General features: G+C 40.9%; 1 protein-coding gene and 1 long non-coding RNA gene across 4 annotated transcripts; both read right to left on the bottom strand.

Moving 5' to 3' along the window:
- Positions 1-705: 705 nt before the first annotated feature.
- On the bottom strand, positions 706-3,010 carry LOC136474320 (uncharacterized). The gene is made up of 2 exons (XR_010762896.1): positions 2,393-3,010; positions 706-1,060 (listed from the first exon to the last, which is right to left on the bottom strand). It is a non-coding gene; the product is annotated as an uncharacterized lncRNA (long non-coding RNA).
- Positions 3,011-10,899: 7,889 nt separating this feature from the next.
- On the bottom strand, positions 10,900-17,727 carry LOC136474321 (uncharacterized). 3 transcript variants are annotated; one of them, XM_066471914.1, is made up of 6 exons: positions 17,606-17,727; positions 14,926-15,064; positions 14,453-14,517; positions 12,416-14,182; positions 11,885-12,071; positions 10,900-11,798 (listed from the first exon to the last, which is right to left on the bottom strand). In XM_066471914.1, exons 2-6 carry the CDS (start codon positions 14,966-14,968, stop codon positions 11,134-11,136), a joined length of 2,727 nt encoding a protein of 908 aa, XP_066328011.1. In that variant the 5' UTR covers positions 14,969-15,064; positions 17,606-17,727; the 3' UTR covers positions 10,900-11,133. The 3 variants fall into 3 exon arrangements, with proteins under 3 accessions (XP_066328011.1, XP_066328009.1, XP_066328010.1); XM_066471912.1 differs by having other exon boundaries at positions 10,900-11,801; XM_066471913.1 differs by lacking the exon at positions 17,606-17,727 and adding an exon at positions 16,104-16,168 and having other exon boundaries at positions 10,900-11,801.
- Positions 17,728-22,171: the final 4,444 nt, after the last annotated feature.

Below are 22,171 nucleotides of genomic sequence, written 5' to 3' on the forward strand. Positions count from 1 at the left end.
AACAATAAAATGCATGTCTCCTTGGGTTCGATTGTGGTTTTGCCAATATCACTTGTAATAAATGCAAATGGAGATGCCTTTGTTTTGTTGTATTCATCTTGTCATCTGCTAGGATACACAATCTGATGTCAATTACCACTTAACAACACCATGTGTAGTATCCTAAGTACACATTTATCACTACTAAAAAAGTCCACATCTAAGACGATTCGCTTTTGTCATAGCAAAGGTAAATAACGTCATGGAAATATATCTAGGACGAAGTTATGACGAAATTATGTTCATCATCTTTGTAGCGTCACAGTTGTTGCACAGTGATGATTTGGTGCATTTCGTCACAGATACAGTTACAACCATGACGATTTTGCCCCGCCACTGAACTGTTTCAACCAGCGTTCTAGTGGACACGTGTATGGCAGAGAGGTCGACACGTGTATGATGGTGAGGTTGACACATGTACGATTTTATGATTAAAACGTGGTGTTCTCATGTGCATTTACATGGCAGCACGTGAGCGATAACGTGGTAGCACATGAGGGATGACGTGGCACACATGAGGGATGACGTTTTTTTCGTCATAGAATTTTGACGAATTTGATATAATCCACAGGCAGTACCATTGTAGCCCGGACTGAGCACTCATTCCAGAAACAGAACATGATTTCACATATCCAGCACATGTTCATACATCATACACAATTGTAGGTTCATACATCACGACTTTAGTGTTCATACAACCGAAGTTCCAAACATAGGGGAACCACAAGTTCATAGGTTCACATCACTGGAACCAATCAACCGACAAAATCACAAAATAAGTTCACAAGCGACAACCGACAGACCAAGTTCAGTAACTTATGAGGACCAGCAGTACCGACACGGCTCAGCACAACTCCATGGAACTAGAGGGGAACCCAGGCAGGACAGGAACAAGCTATGTAGCTCGATTACCTAAGTTGAGGCTCAAGATGCGCTGAAGGATCAGATCATTAGCTTTTTGTTTCTTCTTGAACTCCTCCATCGCTTGCTAGGTCCTGAGCACAACTGGCCATTGATTCTTCTGTGTAAGACATAAAAAAATAAGATATTATAAAAAAGTACTTGTGCTGAATGCTTTTTTGAAACAAAAAAGGCAAAGCATCTAAATAAATTCCTTTCGGTCCAAAGCCCAAGATGTTACAGATGGTGCCTGAGTATCCCTATGTGTATTTAGTTAATAAAAACAGAACATATGGATCTGATATAAATTCAAAATGTTAAACAAGCTGAGCTATCATTACAAGAAGAAAGCATTTTCCAAACAATATCCAAAACTATAGTCCAAATTGCTTGAATGTTCAGATTTACATCTTGAATAACTAAGTCAGGTTTAAATATCTATTTACAAGGTTAAATCATGTTATCTTGATGGAGAACTACAAAATAAACCTAGCTCTTGAATCATATTAGATCCAGGATCTTATATTAGTGCCAGTAACTTTACAAGATTCAAATTTTTGTATCAGATGCACAACCAAGCATAAGGAACTTGTACCGAACTTCAACAAGAGGTATGGATAAAATGATAATATTTACTTTATCTAACTAAATCGATAAGAGGACAGTAGTCCAAAAAACTGTAAATAATTAATTTGGTACCACAACAGCATTGTCCAGTTCTTATAGCTATAACTAAATACTTCTCTAACATGTAAAACCCAACATAAACGAGGGTAGCATCTTTCATCTTGTATGGATGATGGTAATGGGGAGCTTTGAAAAATAGACACGCAACTTCCCCTGATAATTAACCTGAGAAGAATTATAGTGGTACTGAGTATTGACTCCCGAGAGAGAAAATTTACAGCAAGAAAGAAAGCAAGTCCCTGTCCACGACAATTACAGCAAGAAAGAAACCAAGTAGCCGTACACAGCCATTATACTATTGAAATTTGTACAGCCAATGAGCTCATAATCTTGCCTAATTCCTAACGAGGTTTTGACTTAGACAAAGTCTCCAATTGTTGCAGCCACTGCAAGATCAAATAGGAAAGCAAGCCTCTTTTGTACCCTTACTTGAAATAAGTAACCAATATATCTGATGTTCCTAATTGATTGTCTAAATCTGCATCTACAAAAACAAGTCTTCAGTATTATTTGATTGCACCGTGTGTTCATCTTGGATCTCACGCATCACGAAATCTCACATCTCCATCAAGTTATTCTGATGTTGGAGAACAGCCTAGTCCTCAGAAATCGGCATCCGAAATCACACCCAAACTAGCACTAGTGAATCGATAGATACCATGCTTGCAGTACGATTTACACCACGCGTCTCAGATACGAAATAGCTTCGATCCAAATAAAAGGCCGATCGGGGAATCAACGAGCAAGTGGGCAGGGATTTGCTTACTTGAAGCGGACGTCGGCGAGGCTACGCAGGAGGCAGAGGATCTGCCCGAACTCGCCGCGTGGGGCGCTAAGGAAGACGCAGAAGATCCCAGCAATGAAGAGCGCGAGCACGGCCGCGAACGCGAACGCCTCGGATCTCGTCAAAGCCGGGCGCGCCCCTGCGAGCTCCGGCTTGCCCTTATTAGCGGTAGAAGAGTCGTCGCTGCCGGGGCCTGCGGCCTCCTCTACGCTGCCGCCAGATCGAGGCCGGGAGCCTCCCTCGCACCGCCCTTGGCCGGATCGACACCGGGGAGCCTCCCCGCGCCTCCCATGGCCTCCTCTGCCACCGCGAGTGGATGATGTGCGGGATCTGAGTCTTCACGAGAGGAGGCACTACGGGCTGCTGGCTGCATGGATCCAGGTGCAGGCGTGCGGAGGTAGGCTGCGTGGAGGAGAAGAACAAATGGGTAGAGCTAGGGACTTAGGGCCTGTTTGGAACGCAGTAATTTCACAGGAATTACATAGGAATTTTACAGGAATTAGTTCAATTTCACAGAAAAAATATAGGAATGGGAAAAAAAATCCCACATTCCAAACATAGGGTTTCAACCAGGCAGTGGAAGGAGTGAGGCGAGAGGGGAATTTTTGGCTAGGGTTCGGTGAAGGGTGCAGGCAGGCGAGTTTTATAGTGAGGGCGGTAGGCCGTCCGATCATGTATCGTACGGTTGACATCGTGGGCTGAGTAGATTGCTTTTGTTGGGCTGCATAGAAACAGACCGTTTCAAAGTTTTGGCCCATAATTGCTTATGATTTTTTCTATAAAATTATAACAAATATTCTATAAACTAAAATGTAAACCAGTAGATGATTTTAAATGCGAAAGTCATTAACTACAAAGTTGTAGAACTCATCACGGTCTACAACTTTGATTTGGGTCCTTTCTCCATATGAGCTCGTTTCTACAATTCAAAATTTTAAATTTCAAAATATGCCAAATTCAAATAAAATTTTGGGATACTAAATGATTTCAAATGGAAAAGTTATCAACAACAAAGTTGTGTAACTCGTCGAGATATACAACTTTTATTTTGATCATCTTTCCACATGACTTTGTTTGGACAATTTAAAATTTGAATTTCAAGAAATGACAAATTCAAATAATATTTTGAAACACCAAATGATTTGAACTGAAAAAGTTATGAAAATAAAAGTTGTAGTACTCATCACGATCTACAACTTTTGTTTTGATCATTTCTTCATCCGACAAAGTGTTAGCACACATTGTTCATAAATTGCTATATCTCTCATATAGTTTCATAAACTATGTGAGAGATTTATGAATTTATGAACAATGTGTACCACCACTTTGTCGAATGAAGAAATGATCAAAATAAAAGTTGTAGATCTTGATGAGTACTACAACTTTTATATTCATGACTTTTTTAACTGAAATCATTTAGTGTTTTAAAATCTGGTTTGAAGTTGTCTTTTTTGAAATTCAAAATTTAAATTGTTCAAATGAAGTCACAAGAAAAGATTGCCAAAATAAAAGCAGTAAGAACACAATAACTTGATAGAGCATGAATTTAGAAACATTAAGGAAAAAATCAACACATTTGAAGTTAGTATGAGGGAGAAAGACTAGTTACAAGTTTTAGTCAGAGATTAAAAAGAGAAATCAAAGTTGTCCAACAATTCAAAAATCGGAATTTCAATATATGAGTCTTCTCTGTTTACTTGATGACATGCTATAAGTGCTCGAAATCGTAAAAATGATTTTATATGAATATTGGAAAAAGAATCATCCAATTTGGAGTTCATATGAGTGAGATAAACTACTTTCAAAATTTTTTCTTGCATTAAAAAGTAAAAAACTGCTATTCTTGATGAACTTCATGAGTGGATGGTGGAGGTGCATCACCTGCTATCGTAGATACTTCTATATATAGAGAGTAAAATGCAATCACTAACACAAAAGTTGGCACTTCTCAATGGTAGAGCCAAAAGTTATGATGCTTATGGTCCAGAGTTGGATCCCTCTCTCAGGTACTTTTTTCTCCAGCTTGAGCAAGGTCACACATTTTCTCTTTTTTTCTTTCTTTCATGCATTTTTGTAAGATAATTGATAACTCAATAATACCACATCTAATGATCATGAAATTTTTATCACAAACCCTACACGCCAAAAGTAAGCTAACATACAAATTTCATAATTTTTGGAGCACAGAAACTAATATAATTAATTATAGTAAAGTCTAGTTTAACAATTGCAGCAAATATTTTAGACTAAAACAGGGTGTTTTATATGTTCACTTTGTAGAGATTTTTATTCAGAGTTCAACAAACTTTGGTTTTCCATTTTACGGTTTTTATTTTATTTATTACAACTTTTACAAGTTCTCAGATTTAAATGGAAATAGATAAAATCTTATAAAAAGGAAAAGCGACCCGCGGGCTCAATGGTCCACTGAGCGCACAAGCGGCCCAGCGCAAGAAACAGGTCGGCCCAGGCGGTGTTTGGCCCACGCATGAGGTCATATGAATGATCCTAAATTCCAATAAGAAAACAATGTTCCCATCCCTAAATACGAATTCTGGTGGTAAGTCAACTCACTGCTGAACTATCAGGTGCCGGGTTCAATTCCCAGACACCTGTATAGTTTCACTTCTATGACAAAGCTCAGTACATTTATATGATGATTTTTCCTAATTCGTCACAGTTGTACGAAAGGGGCTGACGACCGCATCCAATGTCTGTGACGATCAAGGTAGATTTGTCATGAATGAACCTTATTCAGTGACCAAAATCTGATTCGTCATTCTCAAATCGTCATAGATCAAAGGATTTCTAGTAGTGTATTTTGACCTTACATTGAGCTATCCCCTTCCTCTATTGTGAGGGGATAATAGATAGACCCACAAATGCACACGCTTGCATTGTTCACAGTATAGATAGATCATTATCCTCTTGGATTGGATTTTTATCTCTATTTGTATTTTATCATATATTATCTCATTTTAGTTTCAAAGATGTAAATGCAGTAAGCATGATGTACATATATGTGGTTGGCTTTATAATTTTTCCTTTCTTTGGTCGAATTCATATTGGTATAATTGTATTTCAGCTAACTTTTTGCATAATCATGGCGGTGAGCAATTTATCAATGGTTTAGGAACACTTTAGTTTTATTTTCTCTGACCATAAAATTTAATGTGGATTCTTTTTTTTTTGAGAATTTTATTAATAATGGCATGAGTGGGTCGTAATAACGGAATAGGTATAATTGTATTTTCAGCTAACTTTTTGCATAATCGTGGCGGTAGGCAATTTATCAATGGTTTAGGAACACTTTAGTTTTATTTTCTCTGACCATAAACAACACGCACCCATCCCTATAAATACACATACGTAAACCCTACTTCTATAAGCTGGTAGATCTCGAGATTCACAAAGCGCCTCGCTGTCAACGGAAACGTCGCATACCATTGAAAGCATAGTGTCGTTAAATTTTAGAATAAATCCAAAAAAATACGAATACTCGTGTGTGCAGGTTCCACCATAAGGAACCCAGCGAACTGATCTATGATCAGGGATACCAATATTGGCCAAGCATATATAGATAATATACACCAGTACACTTGAACACCCTAAAAATTGATCTTTTTGAGTTAGGGTTAAAAAGATTTAACTTTGGATTTTTATGCTCATTAAAACATAGGAAATAAAAATTTTCATGAAATTAAAATTTATTATAAGGTTTAGAAACATGTTTGTGCATACATGCAGCTGCATATTTATTTAGTGATAAGTGGTTTGATCGAAATTCAAATTTATTTAAAATAATTTTTAAATGGATTCGAAAATAGAATTTAGAAAAAGAAAAGAAAATTTGAGAATAAAAGAATGTAAAAGTTGTAAATTTTATTTTTGAAAACTTACCAAAATTGCTCATTTTTATTTGAATTAAAAAGTATATTTGAAATAATATTTGAATTTGGTTTTGGTTCAAGGTTCAAATGAATTCAAAACCTATTTAAAAAAATATTAGAAAACACAATTTGGAAAAAGAAAAGAGCAAGCTCTCTCCCCTTTTGGCTCATGGCCTGCTCTCTCCTCCTTCCCCTCACTCCCCCGCGTGGGCCGAGCCGGCCCAAGTGCTCCCTTTCTCTCACTCACGCCCGAAGGCCCAAGCCGCGGCCCAGCAACCTAAGCCCGCGCAGCTACCACGCTCGCCTCCCTCACTCTCCCTTGCTGACATCCTGGCCCTGCCTTCTTGCCTCGCTGACGAGTGGGACCCACCTGTTGGCGCCATCCCCTTCCTCACGCCGTGTCCGAGCAGGACACTAGCACGCGCCGCTGCCGCCGAATCCCAGGATCTTCCTCTGCATGGAGCGCATGCCAAGATGTCCCTTTATATGCTGCGGCCACCCTCAGTCGTCTAACCTTTTCCCCAGCTGTCAGCGTGTCCTTTTCCAACCCCGTTCGCACCGGACTTCGCCGTCGCAGAGGAAGTCCGCCGCCGCCACGTCTTCACGTCGTTCCGTGCACCCTACGCCTCTATGCCCCATAAATAGTGGGCCGTGTCCACCGCATCCACCCGAGCACCCCCCGCCCTTTGCATAACCCTAGCGCAGCCGCCACCGTCGACGTCGTTCACCCCGCTGCACCGTGCGCCGCCTTCGTTCGCTCAACGCCACGGTAATCAATCGTGGTGAGTTCGCCTTGCTCTCATCTACCTCCCGGTGCTATCGGTTCACTCCTCCGTGGCCCGTAGGCTGTTTTACGTGAACTCCACCGAGGTTGACCAAGTCCGACCATGGCGCCGCCGTCCAGGTACTGTGCCGGTGACTCAATCCTCCCAACCACCCTCAGCCATCCGTTCATCGATGTGTGGTCCAGATTAGATCGGGGCGTACCCCTTCATAACGGGTCCACCATGGACCATGGACCTAGTCCATGATGCCATGCCAGCTGATCCACCAAGGACCCACCAACCCGCAGCCGCCACGTGGCCTCCACGTCGACAAGGACCGGGTCAAACCGCTGGCTGCTGCACTTTTGCAGAAGCACCCTGTAGTTCTTCTTAATCAACCTGTGGTCCATCCCCTATTGAAAGTATTTCAACATATGCCCTTAGATCTTCTGTTTTAGCCCCTCAGTTTTTATTAAAATGAGGCCCGATCCAGTTAATCTTTTATTTCAGTTTTCTTTCAACTTAAATACGAAATTGATTTCCAAATATTTACAAAAATGCCATTGATCTTATTTTATGCATATTTTCTTCGTTTTAACTCCGATTTGACCCGTTCAACTTACGTTAGGTTCGTAATTCCATAATCTACATGTTCATACTACTGTTAGATATGTTTTCAACTTTTAAATTTGAGGTTAGATTTAATCTATTATTTTATTAAAGGAAATCTTGTTTAATTCATATCTTCTACGTTTTAGCTATGATTTGACCTGTTCAAGTTGCGCTAGATTCATTACAACGAGATCTACGTGTTAGTAACAATGTTTATCATGTCACTATTTCTGAAATTTCATGGTTTAAACTCTAATTTGAATAATAATTATGCAACTGGATTTTATAAATAAAATATGATTTGTTTTACTTTAGTTTTATAATTCAAATCTAAATTTGACTTAATTCAATTTATATAAGCTTTTATATAGTTACAACACATGAAGCTTATAGTTTTATATTTTCTCTTATGAGTAGATCTTGCGGTAGCTTTTTTTTAAAATTGTGGCTCCGATTAGTGTGCTCTTCGCGCCTGTGTGTAGAACGTCTTTAAAACCTTTTTACTTGTTTCATATGTTTGGTGTACTATTCTAATTTAGTTCTATTGTCTGCTTCATGTATGATTGCATGGATGCTTGTGTGGTGCTTTATGATCATGTCCAGTCGGTGAGCTTTGCGTTGGTGATATAAAAGAAGTTGGTGATCCAGAAGAAATCCTATGGAGGTTATAATTCAATAGAAGAAGTATCTAAGTTTAAGGCAAGTATAGCATGGGATCTTCCTTGTTGTCCTATTCACCTTAATATTATTTTAATCATATGCATGTGTCTACCTTGGCAACCGTAGTAAATTTCCTAGCTATTGAATATCCTGGATTCCTTATTACCTATGGGGTATTGCATTGGGTGGTATGATGCTAGTGCTCAACTACAACCATGATCTTGTAACTTGACTAATGAAATATGCAATAAATATTAAAATATGCTTTTTAGCAATATGGAATCAGGGGGCTAGAGCATTGGGTTGTTTTTATGGTGTTCTAGATTCCTCTTCCTAAAGACTTATCTGTAAGTGATCATCCGGGACTTACAGTACAGCTGTGAGGGCTACATGGCTCTGACTTTAGCTTAGTATGAGGACCTTTTCTAGCTTGTTAGAGGTTATCTTTATGGCATAAGAATGACTTGCCGAATCGGGTATAGTGCGGCATCTGTCCCTTTATGTATAGGTTGTACGTCATTGTGCCATCGGGAAGGGAGGCTCTACATCTATTTGCCGAGTGAATCTAATGGCCCTAACTTGTTAGACGAACCTTTGAAAGGCTTCATAGTGAACCCTGCCGACCTTCCTTGATAGTGGGTCAAGAGGTTGATCACCTCGGGCGAAAGGGTAAATCATGACTCACAGTGAAAGTATACAGCCTCTGTAGAGTGTAAAACTGTTATAACAGCCGTGCTCATGGTCACGAGCGGCCTTGGAACCCTTATGGAATAAATGATCATTAATGGTTAATGATGATGAACACTGATAGTGCTGATGATGAAAATGCCCATTAATGATTATTGTTTATGCTGTTCATTATTTATGTTTACCTGATCCTGTGTTTATATGGGCTTGTGAATAAACTTGTTGCCATCCAATTGCTAAAAGATGACTCATTAAAAGCTAATCGCAGTTAAACCAATGTCAGCCTTTTGAGCCTCATGAACCCCATGTTATATTTGTTGAGTACGACATGTACTTACGCTTGTTTTATTTTTTTTAAAATCTTTGGAAAAATTCTGGATATGTACCAGATTGCTAGAGTTTGGAGGAATTAGGTTTATGATCAACCAGTCAGTTGTCCATGTGGAATTGGAGTCTTCACCCGAAGATCGGAGTTGTCTTTCCGCTGTTTGCTATCTAAGGTTATATTCTTTATACTAAGTACGTTATATATTGAGCATTGTCTATTGATATTATCCTTATTTGTAGCTATATGATTTAACTTACGTATGGTGCGTATCTGGTTTTGTTCTTAAAATCAGGTGTTACATACACCTGCAACAACACCAGTCCAGTTCGGCCCAGCCCAAACAAAGATCACAGGTCTCCAACAGATTGTGGCCCAAAAGCCTGCAGGGATCCACAAAAAGGGTAATGTCTCCTCTAGTCCTCGTTTCCTTCTCTTCTCCAGCGGCCGTTGTTCTCATTTCCACTTCTGCAGCCTCCCCGCCCCCGGAGGCCCGGACGCCGCTGCCGCTTTCTGCACCGGAGCCATCTGGGCCGGTTTCTTTCATCGGCATGGAAACCTCCGACTTCCATCGGCAGGCTGCATGTAATGTAAGCATTGGAAAAGTGGCACTGATTTGACTCTTCTTTGGACGAGTATGGGCTCTACATCTTTGCAAGTTGAAAAGGGTCTGCATTTCTTCAAATGTACTAGATTTTTTTTATACATATTCCAAGTGGGAACTGGAAGCCTGTTTGTGCACCCATTATTGATCAATTACGAGTTCAGTACTTCAGTGGCCTTGCAAATTGAATATGGGCCGCATTTGTCCATATGTCCTGCACCCTCCATCCCAAAAAGAATGTTGTTGAATCTTGTCTCAAAATAAATATAAACGTGGGTTGGAGGAGATTTCCAGGTAGGACCCACTAATAAAAAGGCACCACATGCAATTGAAAAATCAAGGAATACTCTAGATAGTTCAATTGCTTTTGAGCTTTGGTTTGTGGGGAGAAGATATAAGAGGGACACATACGTAATTTCACATTTCCACTAATTTAGCTTTGAAAAGTGACATTTATAAGCTTTTTGGGACCGTGGGAGTAGCCTACATTCTCATACTAGCTAGAGGAATATTCTAGCGCAGCTTTACTATGTACTTTCAGAACTCATCAAAACCCAGATACTCCTTTGTACGGACACGCGATGTGCCAATACTGATACGCAATTTTTTCTCAAAAACAATGATACAGGGATATGCAGATATATTATATATAGCAAAATAAAAATGCATACATAATTCGTAAACATTGCTAAAAGATTTGTAAATACTTGATATTGACTAATTATTGACAATAATTGTCTTCGGATATTCTTCGTCATGCGTACTCGCGTACTCCCTTCGTTCCAAATCGTAAGTCGTTTTGTCTTTTATTAGATATAGGTAGTTTTTACTCTTTACTATGCGCCTAAATATATGCTCAATGGGATAATATATGCTCCACAGCACTTAAGCTGGCAAAGCTTTTGCTGTTCTTGCTCATTAACAACGAAAGAACAATGTGAAAATGCACAAACAGCAGATCCCACCATGGAAAGTTTGGCTCACTTCATTTTGCCTACAAAACTTCTCATGAACTGCACAATTACCATGTTCTCATCTACCAGAAGTTTATAGAGCTTCGTAATACAACAAGAAGCAGAACCAGCTAGAAAGAGAATCAGGGGGATACGGCGACAAACGACCGGAGTAGCTGCAAAACAAGAGCATACACAAACCAGCTGCTCCCTGGAAAGTTTTGCCAGTTACAATCGATATCTCATCATTGCAAACAAACTGTAAAAATCCAGCAACGCTTCTTCAACCAGCTCCTCCATTACTCCCCCCTCGAGCTCCTCAGTGATGTCAACCACCTGCGCCATCATCAGTTTCACCCACCCTCTTGCTTCGACCTCCTGCTTCACAATTCTGTCCAATATGATCCCAGCATTATCTCTCTTGCTCACCACAAACATCCGTGCCCCATATATCCAGTCCTTCAGGATACTCCAGACTTCTACACCCAAATCAGGAGATGAGGTGCCCCTCCATGTCCTGGAGTGTCTTTTACTCCATGGGAATGCGCTCAGTAAGGTGTTCTCGCCAATCTCGATTAGAGCAACATTCACGCAGTCAGAAAGAAGCCTTCTGTATGAACTTTTCTCCTGCAGCTCCGATACTTTGTTGTACAGTACCGGGTCAAGAGGGTGGTCAGGTAAATGCCAACCGGTGAAAACCATACGTGATTGTGAAGTGCCTAATCCAGCTGATGACATTATATTTTGCACAAGGACATGGCATTCTGACTCATCATCATCTACATCAGGGAGACGAGAACTCGGCTTTGGGTTACAAAGTGACTGTGACTCTGAGGCAGTGTCATCCCACGATAAGAAACGGGCAACAGTTTCAATTGCTGAAGATCTTGATACTGCTTCAGAGAATAAGTCAGAAGCAATGAACATACAAAACAAGAATGAGTAATGGAGAGATTTGATACAGAAAAACAAGGCTTACTTGCATTCTTGGAAGTAGTTATTCCAGGTGTTTCAGGTTCATTACAACTGCTATCTTCAGAGGGTGCATCAAGAACTGAGGTAGGGCTTGGTTGATCACGGTTACTATTTAGGCATTTATTTACTCCTAGTTTATCCAGGTTTCTGGTTGAACTGTCCAATGATACAGAAGCACCAGAAGTTGTTCTCTGTAATGCAATTTCTTATCAGTTGTTTTGAGGCCAAGAAGTTTGGAATGCAGTGATATAGTTCTTATGCAGGAATAAACAGGTAGCGATAAGAAACTCAACAGAAAAGGCACTCCAACAATGTGGTATGTTTCTTATGCAAGAACAGAAGAATATAACATTGTACTCCCTCTGTTCCAAATAATAAGACATTTTGGCTTTTCTAGATATGTAGTTTTTGCTATACACTTAGATATACACTGTCTAGATACATAGTAAAAGCAATGTATCTATAAAAGTCAAAACGTCTTATAATTTGGAACGGGGGGAGTATTAAACTTTCATGATATTCGAGAAATGCTTACATCTGATGTGCTAGCTGATATTCGTGTCGGAAAACTATCAAATCTGTCCTCACAATGCATCGCTTTCTCAATGGCATCCATTTCATGATTGCAATCCTGTCTACTATGAATAATACAACCTTCAAGCCTCTCAGCAAAGTAATCAGATGGGTGATAAGTGGACACCTGCCTTCTTGGCTTTTTACTTTTAGACAAGAAAAAATCCGAAACTCTTCCCTTGAAAGCTGATTTTCCTTTATTTGACACAACAGCCACTTTCAGTTTGCAGCTCTCAGGATTTGAAGCTTGCACATTCACCACCATGTTATCAGACGTGGATGAAATCACTGGAACAGATTTTGATCTTGGCAATTTCCTAGAAGATCTCTCCCCATTGTCATCATTCTTTCTAGAAGTAGTTACATTTGTAGAACGTGTAGTCAGTTCATTTTCCAGGTGACATGACTGGTTACTGGAAACAGAAAACATCCCAGTGGTGGCCTCATCTTTCTTTGCTTCCTTAATGGAGAGCATCTCACCTAACGTGCATTTTCTCCTCGACAGTTGCACTTGACTCGTCTCATTGCAGGTAACCATTGACCATCGATCTGAAAGCTGTTTTTTGGCCTCCACGATTACTGATGACTCAGAAAAGTGGGAGATTTTGCTGAAGGATGAGCTTGAGCATTGACCTTCATATCTTCTTATGTAATTCCATGAATGTTTTGACAGAGGGCTACCTCCCTCGGAGTCACTCAGGGTATCACCATCTTCAATATAGTTGATATCAGAACCACTGGTATAATCAACTTCTGAATCACTGAATGAGCTTTCATCTCCCCCATATCCATTTGAGTATGCAGAAGATAATAAAGAATCATCTCTTTGGTGACATCCATCTTGCTGGCGCTGCATGATACCATGTGCTAGTCCTGCAGATCCTATGGATGCCTGGTTATCATCTAATGATCCACTGAGACTGTTACGGTTAGTTAACTGAAATGAAGTTGCCCTGGAGGTCAGCTTTGCCTTTGATATACCAGGCTTCCCTGGGGTAGGCCTCAAAAGTACTATTCTACCTGGCTGGGAAGGTATCTCTTCCTTTGAACTAGGAATCTGATGGAACCTTCTCATCTTCAATACATTTTGCTTACCAATTTCTGCCTTGGATCGTCTTATGCCATTAATATCAACAGATCTAATTGGTTTCAGCACTGTAATGGGTTTGGTCTGAGGCGGTGCTCGGTTTGCGTGAAGCCCACTTGACTGTCTTGAGAAAGTGGGGTTATGTTCTTCAGGAAATTCAAGAAATAAATCTCTATTTGAACATGGAAAAACAAGAGCTTCAGGTAACTCCTTTGTACAAAGGAGCTTCTCTTCAATGGCAAAGTGTTCTGGTTCCATGATCTTGTCTTGTGCAGTATCGAATTGCTTACTCTTGTTCTCCAAACACCATCCTTTCTGTGAATTTCCTGATTGTCCTTCAGATACTTCATAAACATCATTGCATTCAATTTTTTCATGACAGGATTGGTCATTTTGTGTCTTCAACATTGTGAACTGATGGCGTTCTTTTTCCTGTAAGGTGTTGTTTGTGGCATTTAAATCTCTACTCAAGTCACTTACGTGTACAATTGGTTCTTTAGTAGGTAAATCCTCCTCAAGACCCATTAATCTGGCAATGATAGGTCTTCTCTTTGACTCCGCTTCTTTAGACATCTCCTTCTTTAATAACATTTTTAATGATGTTGCATTAAATTTTCTGCTTGAAGAATTGTCATCAGCACCCTGTAGATAAGTCCACAATATCAAACACAATAATCAAGACAAACATCAATTGCATATATTATTTTTCCTCATGCCCTTCAGGAGAATATAATACCATAAATTTTCTATTAGCACTAACTGATAGCTCATCTTTACATGTAGGGATATATATTTCCCTTTCTTTTTATTTTCAAATTGTATCGTATCGAAAGGTCCTACAGTCCAATGACATTCACCAATATAAGTGTGAGGGAACAAATTTCTAAAATAAATTTTGTATATGACACTCACAAGTTTTTCCTCGACAGGATTGGTAATTTTCTTCAATTCTGAGATGATTCTTTGAACCGATAATCCTGAGAGGAGAAACATTGAATAAGGTATTTTGATGTAAATGATACAAATTAAAAGGATAGTACCTGGATAAACTTGACTTTAAAAATAAACCAAGCAATAAAAAAACAGGAATGGCAGAACAAATAATTGTTTTGTCATTATCTGAAAACACAAGAAGGTATAATACTACAATCCACTACTTGTTGAATACAATACAATATCATCTATGATTTATCCCAACATAAAGCAAAATGATGACATTTTTTATACAGTAATCCTGCCAGGTCCTATTCCCAATTAATCCCACGATTATTTCGTAAAAGTAACCCCCCACCATTACATCCAAATGTCACAAAAATACAAAAGTAACACAATAAATATAGGACCTACTCAAGAAGCGCCCAAAAGAGATTATAAGCGATACATACCATCTCCACGAGCGTGATCAATTACTGGCTTTACTTCAGACATTCTGGTACATAGTTCAAACTTCAAACCAATTGATCAATTTCTCCTGATAAAAGGTAGTTCACCCAGCTCAAAACAATCCATTTGGAACATAGAATCCTAAAAAGCAAACAAAAAGATGTGAAACTCCATGAACCTTATGTGAGTTGTATGACTACCTGGTAAATTAACCATACAATCAAACCACAACCCTTGTCAGGTGGCTAGGTAAACTCTAAGAGCAGGAAAATTTCAGTAGAATAGTGGCCAACTAGCACTAACATAGTAACAATCGAGAGGAATGGATAACTGCAACAAATATATTTCAGGAGGCTTTTGGCGTCTAAAGCCCTTAGGATTTGAATGTAATAAGGGATACTAGATACAAAAGGTCTGTTGCCATTACTGTAGGAAGATGCTCATTGGGAAAACTTCAAGAGACACATGAACATTTTGCAGGCACTTGTAGGCCAGATTGGTGCAGAAGAGAAGCACAGTTTATGGCCTCTTCTTGTCCAACTTTACTTACATGAAAAGAAAATCAGTACAGAGAACTAAAATATTCGAGGTGGAGACAGAGCAGCACTTGGCAGTATGGAATAGTGACAGTCTAGCAGAGTGGCGGATAAAAGGACAAAATGAAAGCAACTCCACAGAGCCAATGAACACAAGTAACAACGATATGGACGCATAAGGACATGACATTAACGAGTCCGTACGTACTCCCAAAAAGAATCTTGCAGAAAAGACAACAATCTCTGAAAAACTGCATTTTTGTCAGGTAATAGAAGGCAGAATGGCAATAAGAGTGACCTGAAAAATACCAATCAAGAGCACAGATTTCGAATGTTTTACACTTACTCAGATCAGACAAGTGTGAAAACTAAAAAATGAATTGGCACAGAATAGCTATGAAGCCATGGACAACCAAAATAATGCCAAGATTTACAGGTGACAGAGGAATCTCTGCAGTCTGCACCAACACCATCCTTAAAGGCTCCAGATTTTCTCTGGAAATCTCGTCAGCACCTTGAATCTTGACAGTGTAATCCAGGAAAAGAAAAGGGCAATGATGTTGTGATAAAGTAGAGGGCATGCACTCTACGTTGAATAAAATATGCAATCAAGAATGAGAATAACGAGATGTTTAGGTATGTACGTCTCCACATGTGCCCTGAAACCGAGACAATTCCCCCATGCAGCAATGCTGCAGTGTCTACAGATTAAAATACACCATGAACCATAAAATTTGTCTTGGTTCGCTCATTCCTGACTCTTAGGCCCAGTTTGGTGGGGCTCCAGCCAGCTCCGGCTCCAGCTCCTTCGTGCACTGTAGCAAGAAACCGTTTTTATCTCTCCAAAATAAACCAGGCTTGTGATGGTGAAGCCACTATTTTTTGCTTCACTGGCTCTACCTCCTTCATGCACTGTGGTATGAAGCCGGAGCCATTTGAATCCGTGCTAAACAGGCCTTAGTATATTATAGGGGGTGTTTGGATACAGGGACTAAAGTTTAGTCGTTGTCACATCGGATGTCACATGAGGTGTCGCATGGGGTGTTTGAATACTAATACAAAAACAAATTACAAAAGTCCTAAGTAATCCACGAGACGAATTTATTAAGCCTAAGTAATCCGTCATTAGCACATGTTTACTGTAGCACAACATTGTCAAATCATGGACTAATTAGGCTTAATAAATTCGTCTCAATCTGTGCATTTAGTTTCGTAAATAGTCTATATTTAATACTCTATGCATATGTCCAAACATCCGATAGGACAGCGACTAAAGTTTAGGTTTGGAACCAAACACCCCCATAGTACCACATTAGGCCCCTTTGGTAGGGCTTCGAAACCAGCTTTATTACCTCCGGCACGAAGCTAAAGCCGTTTTTGTACAAGACTTCTGAAGGGGAAAAAAAACTTGCTTCTACCGGCTCCTCCCCTATCCCCCGTTTGAGGGAGCGGTTCTGCCAAACGTTTTTTTCCAAACGAATTCAACTCTATCGGAGAAGCTGTTCAAAGACACGTATTGAAGCATACAGGAAACTGAAGAACTACAGTCTACAGAGCACGAAATTATAGCCATATGCAAAATGATAGCCATAGATGTGTCAAAAACAGCATATGCAGGTCTGAATTTTTATTTATCCCTTTTTTGGAAAATTAAGGAGTCCATAGAGGGGTGACATAATAATGACACAACAGGTGCCATATGCAGATCGATGGGTTTAGCATTTCACTCACTGAATCCTAGCTCGGTTTTTCTTATTTCTCCGACCAAGTACTGAATCATAGAACTTTAAAATTTATCTTTCCAACCAAGCACTGAATCATAGAAATGTTTTTTTTTCTAATTTGTCTTCCCAGAACCAAGCACCGAGTCGTAACTTCGCCTGAAACTACTACATGTATCCCTACCACGAATACGCAACAAAAGAAAAATGCTCGGACTCTACAAGAGACAACTCGAATTGAATCGGGAGGTGGCATTTCGACATCAAACTCGATTGTCGTACCCCGCAGAAGCCACAGCTAGAGAGCGAACACAACCACCCGCAAGCAACCAAGCACTGTCGGCACGTCGCAGCGAGAGAGCGAGAGATGGCGGGGCGGGGGAGAGAGGGAGAGAGTCTATGGATGATAAGAGCAGGATACTAACCTCACGAGACGCGGACGCCGAGCATTCGCAGCCCAGCTGCGGCCGGGAGAGGGAGCGGCGGCGGCGGCGGCAGCAGGTTTAAGTGGGAGGGGCCGAGGGAGTGGGAGAGTGCTGGAGCACAGTTAGGTAGCGAGTGCTTTGCGAGCCGTTTGGTTTGGCTTCTTGTTGTTTCCTTTCGTTTCCTCCGCGGCCGCGGGTGCGTGCGTTTCGTTTGCTTTTGCCGTTGCGCTTGCCCGCGACGCGTCGTGGGCTGCATGCGTGCGCGCGCGAAGGCCAGGTACGGGACCGGTGGGGACGACTGACTAAGACCGACGGCGAGTTGCCGGTCAAAGAAAAGTTGGGTTTAGGGTCGTTCTCTGAGCTGAAAAAACGAGATGAAACACTATTTTAGCTAATTTTTTTTGAGAGAATACTATTCCGACTTAAAAAACAAGCTGAAAAGTACGGATTATAAGTCAAGCTAGCGCAAGGGGCGTGAGTTCCCTAGAAAAAGATTTACAAATTTGACTTAAGTTCCTTAGAACACAAGAATTTTTGAGAAATGAATTCATTTTTATAGAAAAAAATTCTTGCATTCAAGAGGGACATAAATGTGGAACGTGGAGACTCCTTAGTCCTGAGGTAAGCAAGGCTGTGCTTCCTCTTCTAATGGGCTTGTTTGGATATCATGGACTAAGCTTTAGTTACTTAAGCTTTACTCCTATGTATTTAAACAAATTGACTAAAAATAGAATAATTTGCAGTTTCCAACCTAGCTAGCAATTAGTTTATTAATTGGTAAATGTGAACTAATATAGACTTAAAGATGCAGATGAGTCTTTTGTTCAGGAAAGCTACGTGCTTTTAGTCCATATATTCAAACAACACTAGGCTAAATTTTAGTCACTTAAATTTTAGTAACTAAACTTTAATCCACCTAAACTTTAATTTTCGGTGATCCAAACAGACCCTTAATTGTACCTTCTCGATCAATAAGTCATTGAAGGTTTTTCATTGAGTCAATTTTTGTAACTTTGACTAAAAACTTGTTATTTTTTAATGTTTCGAGTGATATCTGTATTTGTCTTTATACTATAACAAAATAATAGTCAAAGTTAGTACATTTGGTATCATAAAAACATCAATTTTGTCACTTACTCTTAATTAGAGGGAGTTATTATTCATTAATATCAACCAAATCATGAACATAGGCATATTATTATTCTCCTTCCTCATTAAGGAATGCCTGGCCCTTGGCCGTACAGCCCCCCACCCAGTACCTACTCTGGCCGGGGGTAAGAGTTCTAGCGCTTCCCTTTATTAAAGTTTTGGACGTGAATTTGATTTCAAAAGCACAAAAGTGCAAGTAACAGACGGTACCAGAAATGCTGAGAGCTTCTAGCTGCTACGAGCATGAAGTAGGAAATGAATATTTCGAGTCTCCGGTTTCAAACTCAGATTGCATCATTGCTTGTTTAACTAACTGCAAAATATTAATAGCATCTTAATTTGCGCATGGTACGATCGGAACGCTTTTTGGGGTCGCCTTTTAATCTGGACAGGCTGAAATGGAATGTGGAGGTGAGAGACAAAGACGGAGTAGGTGATGCGGTAGAGCTAACCTGCAAAAAGTGATGGGATGCAACGGCATTGGATTCGCATTATATATATATATATATATTATTGCGGAACACAAGCTGGGAAATCCACCTGACCGGAGAGAGCTCGCAGCAAATTTCCATCTCACAACCAGGATTACTTCCTCTTGTGTGGAAAGGATGAAAGAAAGACGAGACGAACCGGTCCACTCGTTGAGCAGCAGTACGAACTGCACGGCGGTGGAGTGGTGGTACCCCCCACCCATCTCCATCTGCCCAGGCCCAGCTCGCTCCACCGGATCGATCCATGTACCCGTTCGCTGGCAGTTCTGCGGTTCTGCCCGAGAGACGCCACCGTTCCGTGCGCAGACGCCTCCGATCCGCGCGCCCCAACGAGCGGGCGGTCCCGCCCGCCGTCCCAGCACACCAGCAGCACCGCCGCGCAATGATCAGTAACGACGGTGGCGCGCGGCAGGCAGCCACGGCAAGGGTCCACGGGCACCCCACACCCCGATCGCTCGGCAATTCGACAGGCATGAGCAAGTGCAGTAGCAGCGCACAGCAACGCCTGCGACCCACCGGCCCGCCCTCACCACTCACCAGGCGCAGCCGCGCAGCATGCACATCCATCCGCGCCCAGGTGCCCAGGTCCGGCACGCGAGTGCCACAGTTTTACGCCCGCGCTACGCGACGCGCCCGGGGCGCGAGGACGGACGGGACGGAAGCACAAGCAGGGCGACGTGCTGCTGCTCCCCCGCCGGCCCCCGGTGCACGCCGCTTTGCCGGCCCGACCAGTCAGGCCAGTCACATGCTGATGCGCTATTGCATTGCATCGTAAGCGTCCCTGTGTCGCTCGCTGAGCGGCAACAGCAGCAGCGGCAGGAGGCAGGCGCTTTCCGGCACGATCGGTGCCTTTCGGGATTAAATGACGAGCGGTCAAATCGGAATTTTTTTGGCCGCGTAGTAGCCGTTGTCGTCGTTCGCGGGCGTGAGATGCAGCCAAGATGCGTGCAGCCGTGACCGTGAGTGAGGCAGGGGGATTCGCGTGGCTGGTTCATACCACTTCACTGTCGTTTGGACCAGTCCAGTGTATGCGTCTGGCCGTCTACTGGTCTCCGATCCACGAGTACGTTTGTTCTGTCTTGTGAGCGAACCCACATGAACATACTCGTCCTTTGCCTAACGTGTGGAATAACCGTCCTATCGACGTGGTTGCAGAAAGAGGATGTGTTGCAGCTATACAAGGGGCAGTAATGGGCGATGATGGTTATGAACGTCAGAGTACTCAGCTGGATCCCAATAGAGAGCAGTACGTACGTAAGTACATGCTAAAAGCAGCAAATCTGGTGGAACCATCACGGAGTTCAAGAGCATGGAAGTTGTTGAGAATATTTTGTTTAGGGTTCTTGAAGCACGGCGGCCGGTCCGCCACCAAAGAATAAAATCCCTAGCACGGAAATTCAAGTGATACGGCGTGGTATCTTCTTGGGAGAATACAAGTGGATTTTATTACGTGTTTCTCCCATGACATGTTTCTCGACAAGAAAGCATCAAGGTTGTTCCGCCCCGAACGACAGATTTCTCTCATATTTTACGACTTGCGCTTTTCACTTGTTATGATGGCATCTCGCATAGTTGCATATGCATGCAGATGATCACCATTCACCAGCTCAGTGTCAGTCATGCTGGCGTGGATTTTGGAATATCTCTGTCATACCAGGGCCTTGTTTAGATCACCTCCAAATTCCAAGTTTTTTCACTCTCTCTCCATCACATCAATTTTTGGACGCATGCATGGAGCATTAAATGTAGGTAAAAATAAATAAATAATTGCACAGTTTGGTTGTAAATCACGAAACGAATCTTTTAAGCCTAGTTAGTCCATGATCGGACAAAATTTGTCAAATACAAACGAAACGTGCTACAGTATCCGGATTGCAAAAAATTGCAATCTAAACAAGGCGGGAGAGCACATGATGAGGAATTCAGGAGCGAGACCAGACCTTTGGGTCTAGTAGTAAAAAGTGGTTATGGTCGCCAGAAACTGCCAAGGAAAGCAAAGCGTTCAACTGTGCAGAGAATATGTAGCTTTTTACTGTGGAGATAGTAGTACTGTCGACCTCTATTCCTATAAATAAATTCCTTAGAACAAAGTCTCACGTGTTTAGGGTAAAAATCTTCAGTCAAAAAGCTACGGAAGCAACTCCCTTTACACGGACAAAGCTCGAGATTTACCTCGATCTTGGAGGTTCTCGATGTACTTTAAACATAGCTAATTACGGTATCGATATAGCAGCAAAGGAAGTAGCTAATGTCAAAAACAAAGAGAAACCTAAAAGGAAGTGCTATTTAAAAAGAGCGTGTCAGTTCAACGGAAAATTGAAATGGAAGAAGTCACTCCTTTAGCACCTCTATCCATTATGTCCATCTAGCCCCGTTGAAAAATAAAATGGATTTTCAGGAGACTTTTATAATAAAAGCTAAATAAAGAATATAGTTTGGAAAAGTTCAATCTATTTTAGATTATTTATTTTTTCAGTAGGATGGATTTCATTCTCTTTTTGAGCAAACCGTCGAATATTCTTGTATTCCTTTTTTATGTTAACCTCACCAAGGGAAATCTTCCATGAATTTACCTTTTCTATTTATTTTTATTTGTTTTGGGAACCCTGACGAAAGTTGATTCAAAGTTACTTCAATTATCTTTTTTTTTCCATGTTTGCAGTTTGGTTAAGAAAGTTAGGCCCAATCCAACAAACAAGACAAGAATTGATTATGAATCTTGATCCTTCGAAGAATGTATTCCGTTTCTTTCATAATGGATTATCCATATTTAATTTTATATTTATTAGATATTATTTTATGCTGCCTATTTATTTCCTTAACTAGATATGTGCCCGAATGCACGGGATCATGATTTTTTATCCACACCTCTAGTGACGCACGTGGCTTGCGGCATAGTTATATATTAAGAATTCTATAATTTAAT

Source organism: Miscanthus floridulus, chromosome 8, assembly GCF_019320115.1.
Source record: "Miscanthus floridulus cultivar M001 chromosome 8, ASM1932011v1, whole genome shotgun sequence".
NCBI lineage: Eukaryota > Viridiplantae > Streptophyta > Magnoliopsida > Poales > Poaceae > Miscanthus > Miscanthus floridulus.